General features: G+C 35.2%; 1 protein-coding gene across 3 annotated transcripts in view; it reads left to right on the plus strand.

Annotated features, from left to right (window-relative positions):
• Positions 1-1,497: 1,497 nt before the first annotated feature.
• The window catches only part of efr3bb (EFR3 homolog Bb (S. cerevisiae)), a 40,347-nt gene continuing 23,647 nt past the window's right edge, over positions 1,498-18,197 (plus strand). The window contains exons 1-2 of one of the 3 annotated variants that reach the window (XM_039692727.2): positions 1,498-1,654; positions 2,081-2,246. In XM_039692727.2, the coding sequence (XP_039548661.2) occupies positions 2,240-2,246 (7 nt within the window). In that variant the 5' untranslated portion in view covers positions 1,498-1,654; positions 2,081-2,239. Of the gene's footprint in view, positions 1,655-2,080; positions 2,247-3,605; positions 4,116-9,486; positions 9,747-18,197 lie in introns of those variants that run through there. The other 2 variants (XM_039692725.2, XM_039692728.2) reach the window with 2 other exon arrangements.

An 18,197-nucleotide genomic window follows, 5' to 3' on the forward strand; every position in this document is an offset into this window, starting at 1 on the left:
TGCTCAACGGTTTGAGAATACTCAAAATGCACTTTTTTCAATAACATGTCCATTGGGGGCTATGTAATTAATAACCCTCTGTCGATCTGACGTCCGTGGGCACGGATACAATCTGAAGCTGCCAAAAGTCTGCTGGTGTCTTGGCGAAACACAGAGTGAAAGTAAACATTGTTCATTTACATATACTACCAAAGTGGGTTGAAAATCGGCGAAGTCTCATAGCCCTCTATCAGAATCCAGAGTTTCAAGAACATCAGAGAAACTTTTTTTCTTTTTCTTCACCGAAAAAGTCGACAGGGTTACACCGAAAAGTCGAAATTTTGAGTTTCTCTGATCTTCTTGAAACTCTGGATTCTGATAGAGGGCAATGAGACTTAAACCTTAGTGCAAAAATTGAGGCTCTAGATCCTTCCTGAGAGGAGATATTGAGATCCCACGAACCCAATTAAAAGACTTCTTAAAAAGGCTTTCCCATTGATTCCAGGAACCCAAAGAGGCATTTCTCTGAAAATTATGAATTATTTGGTAAGATTTTACAATAAGATTTCATTTGTCCATCAATGTCTTAACCAACATGAACTAACCATGAGCAATATATTTATTTTGTTCATCTTTGTTATCGTTAGTTAATAAAAAATAGAGCAGCTGTTCATTGTTTAGGCTACTCATACTTCACAGTGCATTAACTAATATAAACAAATACGACTTTTGATTGTAATAATGTATTAGGAAATGTTGAAATTAAAAAAGATGATCAAAAACTGTAGAACAGAAGAGCAGTTCATTATTAGTTTATTTTAACTAATGTAGTTAAATAATGTTAACTAAACTCATTGTAAAGTGTTACCAATTATACTGTAAGTGTTTAGCTGTTAATTTTAATTCACAGTATTTTTGTTATTAATAATAAAAAATGAATCAGAAACTGACACTTTAATGCATGATGAATTCATATGGAGGTGTTCAGCAATTCATTTTAATTCACATTATTATTGTTAATAATAATAAAAAATAAATCAGCAACTGACACTTTAATGCATGATGAATTCATATATGGAGGTGTTAAGCAATTCATTTTAATTCACAGGATTATTGTTATTATTAATAAAAAATGAATCAGCAACTGACACTTTATTCATGATGAATTCTTATGGAGGTGTTCAGCAATTCATTTTAATTCACATTATTATTGTTATTAATAAAAAAAATGAATCAGCAACTGGCACTTTAATGCATGATGAATCAATTTGTTGTTTTGACTATTAATACTCATGCATTTACATTATAATAAGATGATGATGATCATTATTAGTCTTATTACTATTATTAAAATTACTAGATGTTAAAAATTAATAATCTGAAAGTGGGGAGATCCTCTATGCAGCTTTCCTGTAATAGTGCAGCTATCTCGCTTTCAGAGGAAGTGTGTGTGTGTGTGTGTGTGTGTGTGTGTGTGTGTGTGTGTGTGTGTGTGTGTCTGTGTGTGTGTGTGTCTGTGTGTGTGTGTGTGTGTCTGAATCACTACTGTGTGGAACCATCGTCATTAGCCTACATGAGAGGCAGTGAATTCGAGCCACTTATATTTATTTTGGCTCGTTGACGGATCATGAGAGGAGTTTAATATTCTACCAGACTATGCAACTGAAACCAAGCGGTGAGGAAATAAAAACATGACATTAGGGTTTTTATATAGTTATGAATGTGTTAATATGTCAAACGAGCATGTTCAAACAATTGTTTTTAGTAACTGTAACGTTACACATTACACACTAGACAATGAATTTCTGAGATGTTCACATTATTTGAGGATTATCAAGTCCGTTTATTAACTGAATGAAAAGAAAAACGCAGTTAAAACGTGATTTGGCTAATTAACGTTACTAAAATTATTTACATTCGTGTTTTGTTAGAAATCGCTCACAATAACAGACCGGAAAGCTACAAGAAAAACATTTTTCACAACAATGGACTGATTTCATAAAACCAACAAAACCACAAACATGTTGTTAACTGTACCTATAAATGTAAGCAGTGTTAAAGTGCAGAGGGATCTGTTTTGAATCTCATCTATGTTCTCTAGCGGTAGGCCTCACTCCATCCTGGGGCTTTCCTACTGTGAGTGAACGGAAACTAGCGTCCGCTTGCTTGGCGTGAAGTCCGGCTTTGGACCGCTGGACGCCGGTGCGTCGCATAACTGGTTGAGTGCAAGAGCGACATCTGGCGTAATCTGAAAGCAACCATGACCGGTATGAGCTTTATTCTACATGATCCAAGGTTCAATGCATGTGTGAAGTATACAGGTAACATTTTGAATCGCATAATGAATGTATATTACTATATAGCTGAATGAATACCTACTAAAATTCACCACTGCAAACTAGTAACTACAGTATTTAGTTACTATAACGTTTACCTAATTGGAAACTGGTTACAACAGTTAGACTGAGGTGAATGTTTGGTTGGCAGTGCTGTTTGAGTTTTGCTGGTATAACAGCATCTTTATTTAAGAGTTATTTGAAAGGCTTTTATTTAGCTGGTTAGCATTCAGAGTGTGTAATACTATTGTGTTTAATTGTCCATGTCATTTAGTGTGTCTGGTGGAAGCATTTTTGGACAGTTTCCCAGAAATGAAGATTGTCAATGTCAGTCCATAAACACCACATCTTTTTTTCAAAGAAACTGTCCTTTAAAGTTTTAGCAGAGCTTTTAAAGTTGTCTTGGAATCAAAATGGACCCTATTACTTTGTCAGAGCACATTACTAGTCTTGTGGTGATCAATTAATCCATGCGAATCAAAATCTGAAAATTTGCTTCTGCTCTGGAATGGCGTTCCTTCTCTGATAACATTTGACGGCTTAGGTTGAATATTTCTTTTTGTCCTTGAATATATTTATTCGTCAATCTGCTATGAGCGAGGGATGGAGAGGAGGTGCGCTAAAGTAAAACCCTGCCCTCTATTCAATATTTTGTTTCACTTGTTTCACATCTTATTGATCTAATTTTCCTTATGTTTACGTTTAGAATTTTTACTGAAAAAGTTCCACATGCAGATTTAGCTCAAGTTGTTCGTCACGGCACATTCTCACTCGGGAACTCACATCAGAGGCCCGGCAGAATAAAATTCTGGAAGAAAACACGGAGAAAAAGGAATAGTTGAATAAAGTCGCTATTTTTGTGTTTTTTGCACACAATACTTTTTTTTTTTTTTTTTTTTGATAATCTGTCTGGATGTACGCCACAATACGTAAAGAAAAGATCCATTGATATATCCATCACTTTATGACGATGGAATCTGCAAACTTTTGTTCAGATTTTGAGAGTGCTGCGCTACTAACTGAAAACATTTGTCAATTATAGTCATTTGTATTCTGCAGAAGACTCTGGAGGTTTGTTTTTGGAAGGTTTCTTTTGGGCCTACTTCTTGTAGTCCTGTTTGTTAGGACAGACCTTGGATTTTGCCAGTTTGCATCTCTCTCTCTCTCTTGCGCTCTGTCTCTCATTAATAAACATCTCACTGACACAATGAGTTCCACTATTCCTCCTCCGTCATTGTCTCAAACTCCAGAGAGAAAGAGAGTGTGGGAGTTTGTCGGACCGAGGAGACGCTGTCAGTGAGAAGGCAAGTGAGACAAGGCATAGGAGCTGAAGGGATGCCGTGAGCTGAACATCCTGCAAAAACTCAGTGACTTTAAAGCGAGAGATCTGAGAAAGCGCAAGAACCAGGGGCTTTACAGAGGATTTAGTTTGCTTCCTTGTTTTTTTGTCGTTGAAAAAATCTAGATTTTGAAGGATTTAATAATATTATTTCAGAAGTGGTTAGTGGGAGCTTTTCAGCGAGTTTCTATTTTGGTTGATTTGGCTTTCTGAGTATTGGTTCAACAAGTTTACTTTCTGAATTCTGTACTTTAGGACATTAGAGTTGCAAGACAACAGGCTGCTCTCTTATATATCTTGCCTATATTAGTTTACATAGATAACCAAGGGGTTATCTAAATAAGAGTTTAAGAGTTGTTTGTGAGCTGATATTCTTATGACCATGGCTGTCCCGGAACCTGTTGCCACCCGGAGGTTGGCACTGGACTGCCGTACCCTGCTGGATCACCGCCCGAGCCGTGGTAAGAGGTCCCGTCTCTGCTGGGATACTGATGTATTCTTCTCACAGAATCAGATTTGCTCAGTAGAATGCCATTGTGCTCATGGAGTAACTCTAAAGTGATGTCATTTCACATTTAAGTGAGAATTTCTAAGTTAAAGGGATAGTTCACCCAAAAAAGTTAATGGGACCCATCATCTGTTTGGTTAATATTCTTCAAAACATATTTTGTGTTTAGCAGAAGAAAGAAACTCACACAGGTTTGGAACAACTTGAGGGTGAGTAAATGGGACCTATTTTAACAATCTAAGCACATGGTCTAAAGCACACGGCACAAGTGCACTTAGCGTGTGTCCGAATTAGAGGTCGACCGATATGTTTTTTTTTTCACGCCGATGCCGATACCAATCTTTTGAAATCCGGGTCGGGCGATTAATGCTGCCAATTTATTTTGGCCGATATTTGGTCAATATTTGCTTGGTTTTTTAACCTCTATTTGAAAGATTAAATTTAAAAGAAATGATAATTATTACTTAACATAGACAAACTTTCTCAACAAAAACATTTTATCCTCTCAAAAAATGTCCTGAAACATGTATTTTTGGTTTGTTTTGTTTGTTGACGGACAAAGACAAATGGACAACCCAATTATCACAAAAAAAAAGGAGAAAAAAAACTTGATGATTTAAAACTTGATGATTTTAAATGAAAATGATTTAATTTTTTATATATAATATTTATTTTATTTAATTGAACTTCTAACAATAATGTATTTCACTAGTAAATTGCTGTTGAATGACAAAAACAACCACAAGATGGGAAAATGATATTTTACAAAAACTTTAAATGCACCTCAACACAACATCCATCTGTTGTTCTTCAGACAACGGCATCCCGCTGTTGGACCTTTTAGTCTACAGTTAAATACAGTCACACTTTACACTGTTTGGCCAGCATTTTAACCATGTTTTAATCCAGCTACTAACTAACGGACAGTGTTGTGCCTGAACGCGTTCAATTAACGATAGTTCATTGCAAGGTTAAAGCGCTCAAGTAGACCATCCAGGGGACAAGCCTAATTCCACCATATCGTTATACACAATAATAATCTTTTACATTGTAATCCTTTTATTTTTTAAATATTTGACATGTTTATGTGCTGCTGCATAATAAGCCTTTTAAATAACAAAATACTGCGCCATTGACTTTAGACCAGGTTTCATATGGTCAATGGTGCAGTCTATTTCAGTTGCCTCAATATAACAATGCGCCTGAACACACCTCTTTTTCAGACCAGCACATCCGTGGGCGCACAAAATGTATTTGCTTTATAAACAACGTGGTGCAGGACATGAAAATGATAATCGCGTCAGGCTGAAACTAGCAAAAAACATTTGCGTCGTTCCGCATTGCGCCAGGGTGTATGATAGGCCCCAATGATGACAGAATTTGGTTGAACTATCCCTTTAAATGCAGTGTCAGCTGGTGGTTTTTAATTTAGTCACACTAAATTACACAGTATAGGTCTGGGGATCCCCTCCCCAGGATTTTTTTTCTCCTTTTTTTGGGGTCACTTTTAGACAGAAGAAGGTGTAAATAAAAGGACACATTTACATTACAACAATATAATTTCACTAACCTAGCCTATCACTTGAAGCAAACATCTTATCCTTCTGTCCTTTTAAAAGTCTGTGTTAAAAGAACACGTTTGGCAGTTAAGTGAAACTGATTGATTTCATTTGTAGCTGCTGTTGTTGAATATTAGCTTGGTAAATGTGTTGGCGATCAAATATTTGATATCTCTATTCTCTATAATTAAGGTAGTTGGTACATTATCAGTGGTAACAGTTCAAACTCATGTAATATTCATATCATGTAATGTAATGTTGATATACCAAGGCCAAGGGTGGCTGTAGGCTGATTTATGATTGTTTTTGGGGGGTTTTTTTTGCTCTGAATACTCTTAACCGCTGAAAGTGAAACACTCAAATGGTGACTTGCTATTTTTATTTTTATTTTACCAACAGCTATGGATTTTGCCTTCACTTCCCCTCACCTTAGCACAGTTTTAAAGATTGTAATTACACCAGCAGATTTTGGACATTTGGGAAAGAGCAGCGGTGGTTCTGACTTCAGTAATATTTTTGGTGTTATAGTGGTGAAATTGCATGTCTGAGAACTGAAATGAAACGAACTTGCAATTTTATTAACATTAAATTGTCCTTCTTCCATTTTTACCTGACAAGATAATGCAAAGTGTGCAATGCAATGGTGCAAGATTGGTGTCTGTGGATGCTAGTGTTGCTAATTCAATGCATTAGCTAAGTTGTTCTGGGTCATTCACTGTACAAAAATATTTTTAAGATTATCACAACACATTTTCTTTTGTCAAATCAACTTTATAATAATTTATTTAGTTGAGATAACTTATTATTTTGAGTTTCTGATGATTAAATTAATCTCCTTCATTGTATTAACTCACTTTTTCCAGTTCAATCAACTTCAAATTTTAAGGCAACCCAGGTCACTTACTTTTTTAAGTTAAACCAACAATATTTTTACAGTGTAGTAATCACAACATTTTTCTTTTGTCAAATCAATTTAAATAATTTATTTAGTTGAGATAACATATAATTTTGAGTTTCTGATATTCTCCTTCATTGTATTAACTCACTTTTTCCAGTTCATTGAACTTAAAATTTTAAGGCAACCAGGTTACTTACTTTTTTTTTTAAGTTAAACCAACAATATTTTTTTACAGTGTAGATGGTCACCAGTGTATTCTGAGTGGCTGCTATGTTGTTGTTTACAAACCCAAGTCAAAAGCACCGTTATTTCTTGCAAGTGATGATGACAGTATATGTATTGCGTCGTCTTGGAAACACTCATCTGTGACACTTGGCATCTGTGCTCTGGTTGGTTTTAATTAAGCACATTTAGTTGCTAATTGGCCAAGCCAAATTCCTGTGTAAATGTCACAAAAAACGTGTGCATTAATTGCTCCAGCTCTACCGCAACTTGTGTCAAATGAATATTTTCTTTTTCTTTTTAGTTTTTTGACATTTTAGTAATTTGATATTTGCATCAGATTTGCTTTGACATTCAAAAAAACCTTTGCTTACTATTGTAGTTCAGCAGTGTTGATTTATATATTATTGTACTATTTATTCGTATTTTAAAATAGCTTTTATTTTTTATATCATCAGTTTTTATTCTCATTTTAGTGTCAGCAATTTTGTTTTTGTCATTTATCTTTTTTTTTAAATAATTCAGTTTAGCTGAAGTTACTCATCTAATATTTATATTTTATATTATCTTGAACAAAGGGAATTTTAATAGTTTTGTTTTAGTTAACAATAATGACACTGATATAGTCTAGTTTTGAGCTTGTTTAGATATAATCGCACCATGCGCTTGTAAAAATGTTTCAGATAAGATGTCTGTCATTGTAATTGCATAACTCGAAGGCAGTCTAGTGCCACTGCCAGCAGAATTTTTAGCATGTGTGAAAGCCTACACATTAGCGGTGCTGTTTGTGTGTAGCATGTTTTCCACAGCACACACACATGAGAGGAGTAGAGAGTGTGTAGGAGGAGAATGATGGATTTCTGGAGGAAAACCATGCAGTTTGAGAGAGAGAAAGGCTATGCTTGGAAAAGCATACTAGCTAGCATACTGCTCTAAAGCCCTATTCCTGCGGTAATTATTTCCCAGGGGGACGTAAAGTAATTTCAGCATTTACAGGTGGCAGTCTGTGATTTAATTGCCAACTGATCCGAAAACGTTAGTGTTTTTTTCTTATGTCCCTGGAGAAAATTCCAGGCTGAATTAACTACTGTTTTTAGACAAACTCCTTGTCGTGTAGGAATTGAATTCCTTTCTGAATCAATAAAGTTTAGAAGGAGGAACTGATTGAAAAATCTTTTTCAACCACTGCTATGTGACAGCCATTCACACTTAACAATGGCTGAAACAGGTGTGTAAAGCAGAACATTTTCTATTTATTTATATATTTTATTGAAGAGTTTCTCGTAAAGGCCAGCAATTTTAAATATTCGTGCATTTATGATTTATATGTATTTATGTATAATATTTTCTATACAGTAAATTAAAACAATTGATCTTTACTGTATCTAATCCATACTATGTGAGAAGTAAACTTAGGTTTGTCCTGCATGCATGATCGATCTGAATGCGTGAGTTTTATGTTCTAAAGAGCGACACAAAGTATACACAAACAGACAACCTCCTGATGAATAATTACTGTCTGAATAGGGCTTTTTCCTGCTATTTATACACTTCCATTCAAAGGTTTGTTGTAAGTTTAATTTAAAAAAAGAATAAATTATTATTTTAATTAGAGTAAAACTCATAAATAACTACAAATAACTAATGTTAGGGAAATCTGTTAGTGTTTTATTGTGCGCTTCTGGAAAAAAAAAAAATATATATATCGGACGATATCGGATTTTAAAACCAACAAATATTTGTATCGGTATCGGCCTTCAAAATCCTTTATTGGTCGGGCTCTAATTTTAAGCTAGGAAGAATGCATTAAATTGATCAAAATTTACAGTAAAGACATGTATAATGTTTCAATGCTCATTTAAACTTTATATTCAACAAAGAATCCTTAAATGTATTCATAATATGCGTTTCACAAAAACTTTATTGAAAAACTTTTTTTTCAACATCTATAATAATAAGAAATGTTTCTTGATCCCCAAATAAGCATTTTAAAATGATCATTGAAGGATCATGTGACACTGAGGCAAGAGTAATGATGCTCAAATTCCAGATTTGCCAACACAGGAATAAATTAATTTTAGAATTTATTCTTGAAATATATTAAAAAAGAAAACAGTTATAATAAATTGTAATAATATTTCTCAATATTACTGTAGTGTATTTTTGATCAAATAAATGCAGCATTGGTGAGCATGAGAGACCTCCTACAGTCCCCAAACTGTAGAATGGTAGTGTATTTTTTTATTTATTTTTATTTATTTTTTATTTTTTTGCAGTATATAATTTTTTTTTCAGTATTTTCATTAATATTTGACAATATTGAGAATAAATGGCTGTTTTCTCTTTCAGAACATTGTAATGTTTCTTTAAATAGGACTTATTTATATGTCAGTTTTCATGTATTAAGAATCAGTGATACTGTCCACTGTACTGTAAGCACTAGTATTTGATTCTGAACACAACCAGAGCGAGAGAGAGAGATGTTGAGAATGTGGGAGGAGCTTCTGCTGAGATGAATGAGCACAACCCACTCTCTCCCTCTCTCTCTCTCTCTCCCTCTCTCTCTCTCTGGCTCCTCCTCCTTTGAGTGGTGATTGGCGAGTAGAAGGTGTACACTCGTGCATGTAAAATGAGCTTTATTCTTTTGAGACCTGTGTGTGCAGGCGTGTGCCATAGCCAAGGTCATCCCAGCAGCATCATAGCTTTCTCCATCCCTGTTAATTAGCATGTGTGAATGCTCCCGTTTTTGCATCGCATCAATTTCAGACGTCAGAGAAGCAAGACCGCATGTGTATGAGCGTGTAGATTGAGTGTCTCCAACAATCTCTCTGTGGCTGCATCTAAGACGCCGCAGGGAAGGATTGAGAAGAGAGAGCACCTTCACTAACATCAAGAGCAATGTATGGTAAGTGCTGAGCTTGTCTGTGTGTGTGTGTGTCCTGCAGGCTGAATAAAGGGAAACCCGAATCTTCCCTGACAGCATTCCTTGAGCGCTCATGCATGACTTCTCTTTAGTGCACTCAGTAACTCGTGATGAACGAAAGTGTGTAAGCTGGATCTGTCCAACAGACGCTGTCATGAGATTGCTTTATGGTAGGTTTGTTTGATCGCTATCATGGTGATGGGCTTCTTATGAAAGACAAAGTGCGTGTCCTTTTGATCTGCTGAATTGTCTTGGAGACACTGTATGTTCTGTCTGTGACCCTTTAGTGCAGTTACTTAGTTGTGTTGTTAACAGATCACATTACGAATGGATGTTTATCAATTCAAATGTGTCGGGACACAATTCACCTCCTGTCGACAAGTTAACACGGCATGTCAGCTAATTATGTCACAGTAGAGCTGATTAATGCAATCATACAGTAGATATTGCTTCCTTAAACTGCTTTCAACTCTTGCAGGCACTACTACACTTACATTTTTATGAGCACAGCCAAAAATTTAAGGTGACCTTCTGACAGAAATTATTTTTTTCATAATGGGGGGATATTTGCACCCTTGAATTGAATTCCATGGGCTTTTTAAAAAAAAAGCTTTTTAAGGGGATTTTTTTTTTCCTTAAAGGGTTAGTTCACCCAAAAATGAAAATTAAGTCATTAATTACTCACCCCCATGCTGTACCAACCCCGTAAGACCTTCGTTCGTCTTCGGAACACAAATGAAGATATTTTTGATTAAATTTGAGAGGTGTATAACTACCACATTGGCTCCTAAGGGACTGCCTCTTGACGGCCCAGAAAGTCAATGAAGAAAATGTTTAAATATCCCAAGTGACTACCGTGGCTCAACTATATGTTTATCAAGCGACGCGAATACTTTTTGTGCGAAAAAACAAACAAAAATAACGAGTTTATTCGACTATTTCTTTTCTTCCTTGTAGGCCAGAACGAGACTTCCTTAGATTTCCACGACGCATGCGCGAGATTTGCGATCTGCTTACACCAACTTACACTACTTCAGATCGCAATTCTCGCGCATGCGTCGTGGAAATCTATAAGGAAGTCTCGTTCTGGCCTACAAGGAAGAAAAGAAATAGTCGAATAAACTCGTTATTTTTGTTTGTTTTTTCGCACAAAAAGTATTCGCGTCGCTTGATAAATATAGTTGAGCCACGGTAGTCACTTGGGATATTTAAACATTTTCTTCATTGACTTTCTGGGCCGTCAAGAGCCAGTCCCTTAGGAGCCAATGTGGTAGTTATACAGCTCTCAAATTTAATCAAAAATATCTTCATTTGTGTTCCGAAGACGAACGAAGGTCTTACGGGGTTGGTACAGCATGGGGGTGAGTAATTAATTACTTAATTTTCATTTTTGGGTGAACTAACCCTTTAAATGTCATCTTTTATGTCAAATTATTAAATTTGCATTTATACATTCTTTTAAAAAATAATAAAACAACTTCAATTTGAATATGAAGATCCAATCTGGCTGTTACTAGTCTAAATGAACCACTGGCAGTGTTGGGGGACAGATTGATCATCTTTCTATATTTATATTAACATGCAGCCTTCATTGAAACACACACACAAAAAGAGATCGGAGATCATGTTGCACACACACATTTAAACATTCAGAAACATGCTAAAAAGCCAATAAGCTGCACTGACACAGATAATGCACATGCACAACCTCTCTCTATCTGTCGAGAATAGGGCTGTCAAACGATTAATCGCATCCAAAACTAAAGTTTGTTTTTACATAATAAATGTGGGTGCACTGTGTATAATTATTTTATATATATAAATACACACACATGCTTGTATATATTTAAGAAATACTTTCATGTATATACTGTATATAGATTTATATATCATTTATATTATATATAAATATAAATATTTTATATATACATTTTTTTTTCTTAAATATACATGCATGTGTGTGTATTTATATATATATATATCAAAATAATTATATACAGTGCACCCACATTTATTATGTAAACACAGACTTTAGTTTTGGGTGCGATTAATCGCGATTAATCATTTGACGGCCCTAGTCGATAATTATTTTAAATGAATGTTATCTTTCCCAAAAACTTTTCTTTAAATCAGACATCTCTGTGTATATTATATATCCGGTTGCATTGCTTGGGTTGGCAATGCATCTTGCCAGTTGCCACCATGCTGTTCATTCAGATTCAGTTTCTGGGACAATTTCGGCCAAGCTTTATCTAAGCTTCACATTTTACTGTAGAATACTGAGTAGAGTTCATGGTCGACTCAATGGCTGCAAAATCAAAAGTGGTGCTGTACATTATGGCCAAACATCTCCACTTTATTCTCATCTGTCTATAGGAAATTGTTCCAGAAGTCTTGTGTTTTTTTTCTTTTTTTTTTTTTCCTCAGATGCAACTTTGCAACCCTAAACCATGCTTCCATGTTCTTTATATAGAGAACAGGCTTTCCCTTCCAAACAAGCCATACTTGTTCAGTCTTTTTCTAATTTTACTGCCATGAACTTTAACATTTAGGCCTGTAGAGTGTGAGATGTAGCCCTTGGTTTTTTTTGCAGCTTCTCTGAGCAGTACACGGTCTTACCCTTGGGGTGATTTTGCTGGGACGTTCACTCCTGGGGAAGATAGCCAACTGTCTTGATTGTTTTTCTCTCTTGAATAATCTTCCTCACTGTAGAATGATGGACTGACGAATGTTTGGAAATGTCCTTGTAACCCTTGATTGACAGGCAGCAACAATTGCTTCTCTAAGATAATTTCTGATGTATTTTCTCTTTGGTTTTGTGTTAACACACACCTGAATGCTCTAGACCAGCAAGCTGCCAAAACTTCTGCATAGAATTGGTCACTGATGATCAATTAAATACAGGCATTTGATTAGAACCCCCTGACTGCCACTTACCCACTTTAGTTCATATGGAAGCAGTACATAGTTTGTCAAACATGGCTTCCCCATTTTGGCCTAGTGTGTGATATATTGATATATTATTCATCTGAGGTTGTATTTACCAAAATTTAAGAGCTATCAAGGACCAGAGTTTAAAAAAAAAAAAATTTATATTGAGCCCATAAAACCATAGAATTCAAAAGGGTGTACTTTCTTTTTCACATGACTTTATATAGTCAGATTGCAAGAACAAATACAAAGCCCACATATGGCTTAATATTAATTTCTTTGGTAAACAAAGATTTGTACTTAATTTATGTCCCAATATCCAAGTAAAACTGCATACCACCACTGCTGGTATCATGCCATCGTGGTGGTGCGATTGTCACGCTCACTGGCACAGCCCTAATCTGCACATTGACAGTAAAGGTGAATCTAATCTTAATTCAATTGACATCATTACTTATATAGGGCCAGATTTACTTACATTTACATTTAGTCTTTTAGCAGACGCTTTTATCCAAAGGGACTTGCATCTGAGGACTAAACCAAATAAGTCATCGTGAAGAGGCAATAACAACACAAGAAGTGCTCAAAAATACAAAGTTCAAACATTGCTCAGAGTAGCTTAAACCAGGCAAGTAAGGATTTAACGATTTAAAAAAAAATTACAGCTTGTGTCAGTGCAAACCGTTTTTTGGGGTTTAAAGAAAAAACTGCTGTCAGGATTTACTAAAGACATGCAGTGAAAAATCTGTGCTGAAAAGGCATGGACACAGTTAGCTTTGCGACTGACCTTATTGCATATGCATTTTTTGGAGTTTCCCCTTCAGTCGCAAGATTTATGGAGGAGAGTATTTATATGAATCATGCAAGGTGATTTACTAAGGTTTGCACTCCACCATTATTTACCGCCCCAAAAAATGATGTCTTAAACCATATGTTAATTTGCAGCGTCGTATGGCAAGCCGTTTTAACTTTTATTCATTTCCAGGATATGAATTCTTGATATCAAAAATTTAATTCTTGAAATCGACAATTACATTCTTGATATCAACAATTGTATTTTCACTAATGAAATGTCACCATAGGCTGCCATTCAAAATGAATTGTTGATATCAATAATTGATTTTTTACTAGTAGAAATATCATTTTTGATATCAATAATTACATTGTTGCTAGTAAAAATGTGAATTCCTGATATCAATAATTAAATTGTCACTAGTTGAAATGTCTATTCTTGATATCAACAATTCAATTGTTAGTAAAAATGACCATTTTTGATATCTGAAAATGTATTTCTGATATCAGTATTATTTCAGATATCTAAAATGGCTTTCTTACTAGTAACAATCACATTCATGGTATCAGAAATTAAAATTGTCACTAGTAAAAAATTAATTATTGATATCAAAAATTAACATTGTTACTAGTAGCAATTCAATTGTGGATATCAAGTATAGACATTTCAACTAGTAACAATTGAATTATTGATATCAAAAATAAAGGTTTTTACTAGTAATAATATTTCTGATATGTGAAATTGGAATTTCAACTAGTAAGAAATCAATTCTTGATATCAACAATTGGTTTTGAATGGCAGCCTATGGTTACATTTCACTAGTGAAAATACAATTATTGATATCAAGAATGACATTTTTGATATCAAGAATGACATTTTGAATTCTTGATATCAAAAATGTAATTCTTGATATCAAGAAATGTAATTGTTGATATCAAGTATGTAATTGTTGATATCAAGTATGTAATTGTTGATATCAATAATGTAATTGTTGATATCAAGAATTCATATCCTGGAATTGAATAAAAGCTAAAACGGCTTGCCATAGCGTCATCTGTAGATCACGTGCAGAACTTTCCACTACCTGTGCTTTTTTTTTTTTTTTTTTTGCTCTCATGCTAATTATTTGCCCTGTTTAATAAATTTGGCCCATAATGTTGTTGGACTATTTGAAATCATGTTATTGTCTGTCCTGGGCAGGGCAGCTGATGGTTTATGGTAGAGGTGTGTGTGTGTGTGTGTGTGTGTGTGTGTGTATCCATATGTGTTTGTTGCAGTTGTATTTCTGTAATAATAGTGAGATCTCAATACAAATAGTGAAATTAATATGTAGAAACAATTATAAGTTGGAGATTTGCAAATTGATTCCCCCTGAAAGATAAAAACACAATATCTCTGGGGTCCTTTTAAAACAATGCAATTTGAGTTTCTTGTCTGATCAATGGCATATGAGATTTATTGTGTTTCACGTAATGCTCTACATTCTTAAGAGGTGAAATGAATCTAAATAGTATAAAACTTCTTACATTTTGTCAGAAATTACTGTTGCAAACTTTAAAAGGAAAATAAATGCAATATAATTAGCTAAATATGTATTTTTAATTGTTATTAATAAAATCCCAGTAGCTTTTGAAATTAAATTTCTTTTACCCAAAACTTCATGTAGGGCTCTATTGATATCTTGATTATGACATTATGACATTTTAAATGGACAAGTACTACTGACGCACTGCAAATAGCATTGTAACTGGCTGAATACCCGGTGAATGCCCTGTGTTGTAGGGCAGTGTATCGAGTGATTCGATCGAGTGATTGTAATGTACCGTGAGTAATCGCAGCGAACATATTCTTACGCTGTAATCAGGGAACCTTCTCTACATAATCAATGCTCTTTTGCAGCTGGGAATGATGTGCTGATTGCGAATTTACGCAGGTGCCTGAGGAAGGAAGCAGGAGGTTTCTGGATGCAGCCTTAAAAATGCCTCATGAGCAGCACTGATTGCTGATAACTGACAGTCTGTTTGTTTTTGTGAGAGAGAGAGACAATCTGTTTAAAGGGGTCATGACATGAGAAAACAAATTTGCCTTGATATTTTGACATATAAGAGGTTTTTGTAAAACATCCTGCATGTTTCATAGCTTAAAACGTCCTCATTATAAACATAGCATGTATTTAATCAAGCTTAAAAAAAAATAGCTTGTTCTGAAATTGGGTGACAAATACATTTCCATATGCGTGCCTCTAGAGCAAGTAATCAACGAATAATAATTATACATCATCACACCATAGGCCATGCCCACTGGCATTCACTGGCACTAACTGCTGATATTTGCCTATACACTGGATGTGAGCATTGCATTGCATCAAAAGAAAATAGAACCTATTATAATCATCGACGCTGTCACACTGGATACAGTATGGCGGGTTCATTTTCTGACATTCTCCATGCACTTCGGGCTGTCAGAACATTTGCTTTGACGCGTCTAGTTTAAACAGCTTGTTTGCGTGTCTATACAGACTTTAGAAGGATCCCAGCGTCGGAAACAAAGTGGATGGATTATTTTAAGTCCGGATCGTGTCGGAGGATTTTGTTTTGTTTTGTAAGCACTTTTTTTTTGTAAACGAGACACAATGTAATGAGAGCTTGCAAAGAAACTTTTGTTGAAAGATGAAGCAGTATTGAATCTGACAGAACTGTCAGTAAATGATTTCAGAACGCTTTGTCGGTTTTAATGTTTTCAAAACACTTGCATACAATAGCGAGTGGATTCTTATATTGTTTTCTATGGAATGATGTTAGCCAATCATAACAGTGGCCATTTACTGACAAGTCTTGAACGAGCCGCCCCTTAAAGGAGAACTCCGGCGAACAATGAACCTTTGGTCTAATAAAACATCGGTACCTAGTCAATCGTTCTCGGAGATTTGTTTTCATGATAATCAAATGTAAAGAGTTTTATCTCTAAAACTGTTTAGCGTATAATGCTAGTAATGGGGGCATTGACTAAGTAAAAAGAAATCGCTAGTTTTTACCACTAACAAGGCTCAAAATAGCCCCACACTAACACAGTAACATACTGAGGGTCCATACATGCAAAACGAAGCATTGAGGACTTTGTAAGTGTACAGACCGTTTAATAAGAAGATACGTTATTAAGACAGTTCACTTCATGTAAACACAGCAGGAGCCATCTTAGAAAATAGTCTCGATAAGTTGATCCCCGAACGCCGTTCATACAGTTCAGAAGTTCGCTGAACTTCATACAGTTCAGCTCACTCAGCACGACGTTCGTGGTTTGACTTATCGAGACTATTTTCTAAGATGGCTTCTGTCTGTATACGCAAAGTGAACTGTCTTTATAAAGTATCTTCTTATTAAACGGTCTGTACACTTACAAAGTCCTCAATGCTTCGTTTTGCATGTATGGACCCTCATTATGTTACTATGTTAGTGTGGGGCTATTTTGAGCCTTGTTAGTGGTATAAACTAGCTATTTCTTTTTACTTATTAAATGCCCCCAGTACTAGCATTGTACGCTAAACAGTTTTTAGAGATAAAACTCTTTACATTCGATTATCATGAAAACAAATCTCAGAACGATTGACTAGGTACCAATGTTTTATTAGACCAAAGGTTCGTTGTTCGCCGGAGTTTCCTTTAAAAACGCATCATTCCAGACAGAGGGTACACTGTAAAAAAAAATCTTTTTTATGATTAGTAATCTTTTTTAATCAAAGATTCTTTTAATCTTTGATCTTTGATTTTTTTTTTAATCAAAGATCCAAGATTAAAAAAGACAGTAAGCAAAAGAATTTTTTCTTTTGTCAAATCAACTTAAATAATTTATTTAGTTCAGATAACATATAATTTGGAGTTTCTGATGATTAAATCATTCTCCTTCATTGTATTAACTACATTTTTCCAATTAAATTATAGATGTTTTTAAATGTGGAATCTATACATTTTGCGTTTAAAAGTAAAGGATGGTGCATGTATTCTTTTGCCCGAAACCATGCAGAGAGAGGAACAGATTTGTTTCTACTACGTCCTGTGGTGGAGGAAACCGCTTCCTGCTGTTTGAATGCCCGTCATTAGCACCATCTCCTTTCTTTACCTCCTTCTCTAATCTCATTCCTTCTGTCTGTTTTTAATTGCCATTTTCTTTTCTTTCTCTGCATACGATTTTACATTCTATAGAGATTGTGTTTGGATGTATTGATTTCCTCCACAGTTTTGCTCCTGTGACACAGTTTGGTTGGCCTGTTGACACCACAGATTAATCGATGGTGACAGTTCTGTCTACAATACAGACTCTGGCACAAGAAAGGACACAGAAAGTTCACGCTTTGCCATCTGTGGCTAAACTCCTGTGATAACTCGGCCTTGCTGTTTTCCTGTACTCTACTCTACACGACTTAATGACTGATCGTAAGCCGTCCTGCTGTCTTAGTGGTGCATCACTATGTATGCATCATTTGTCAATGTGGAAAAAAACAAAAAAACCTGCCAGACAGCAACAAGGAAAGAAGAAACTGTGAAACTGTATGTAGCCAGGAACACCCACACAGGGAACACCAGCAGCTCCATGAAGTTATAAACACTTATTAGAACAAAAAGGATGGCCTTCTGGCACAGGACCAGTTTCTGACCAGTTTACAGAAATCCCTTTCTGGCCACTGCTGCAGAAAATCTTAATGACCCCTAAAT

The sequence above is a fragment of the Pimephales promelas genome, chromosome 13, assembly GCF_988280905.1.
Source record: "Pimephales promelas chromosome 13, fPimPro1.hap1.1, whole genome shotgun sequence".
In the NCBI taxonomy this organism is placed as follows: Eukaryota; Metazoa; Chordata; class Actinopteri; order Cypriniformes; family Leuciscidae; genus Pimephales; species Pimephales promelas.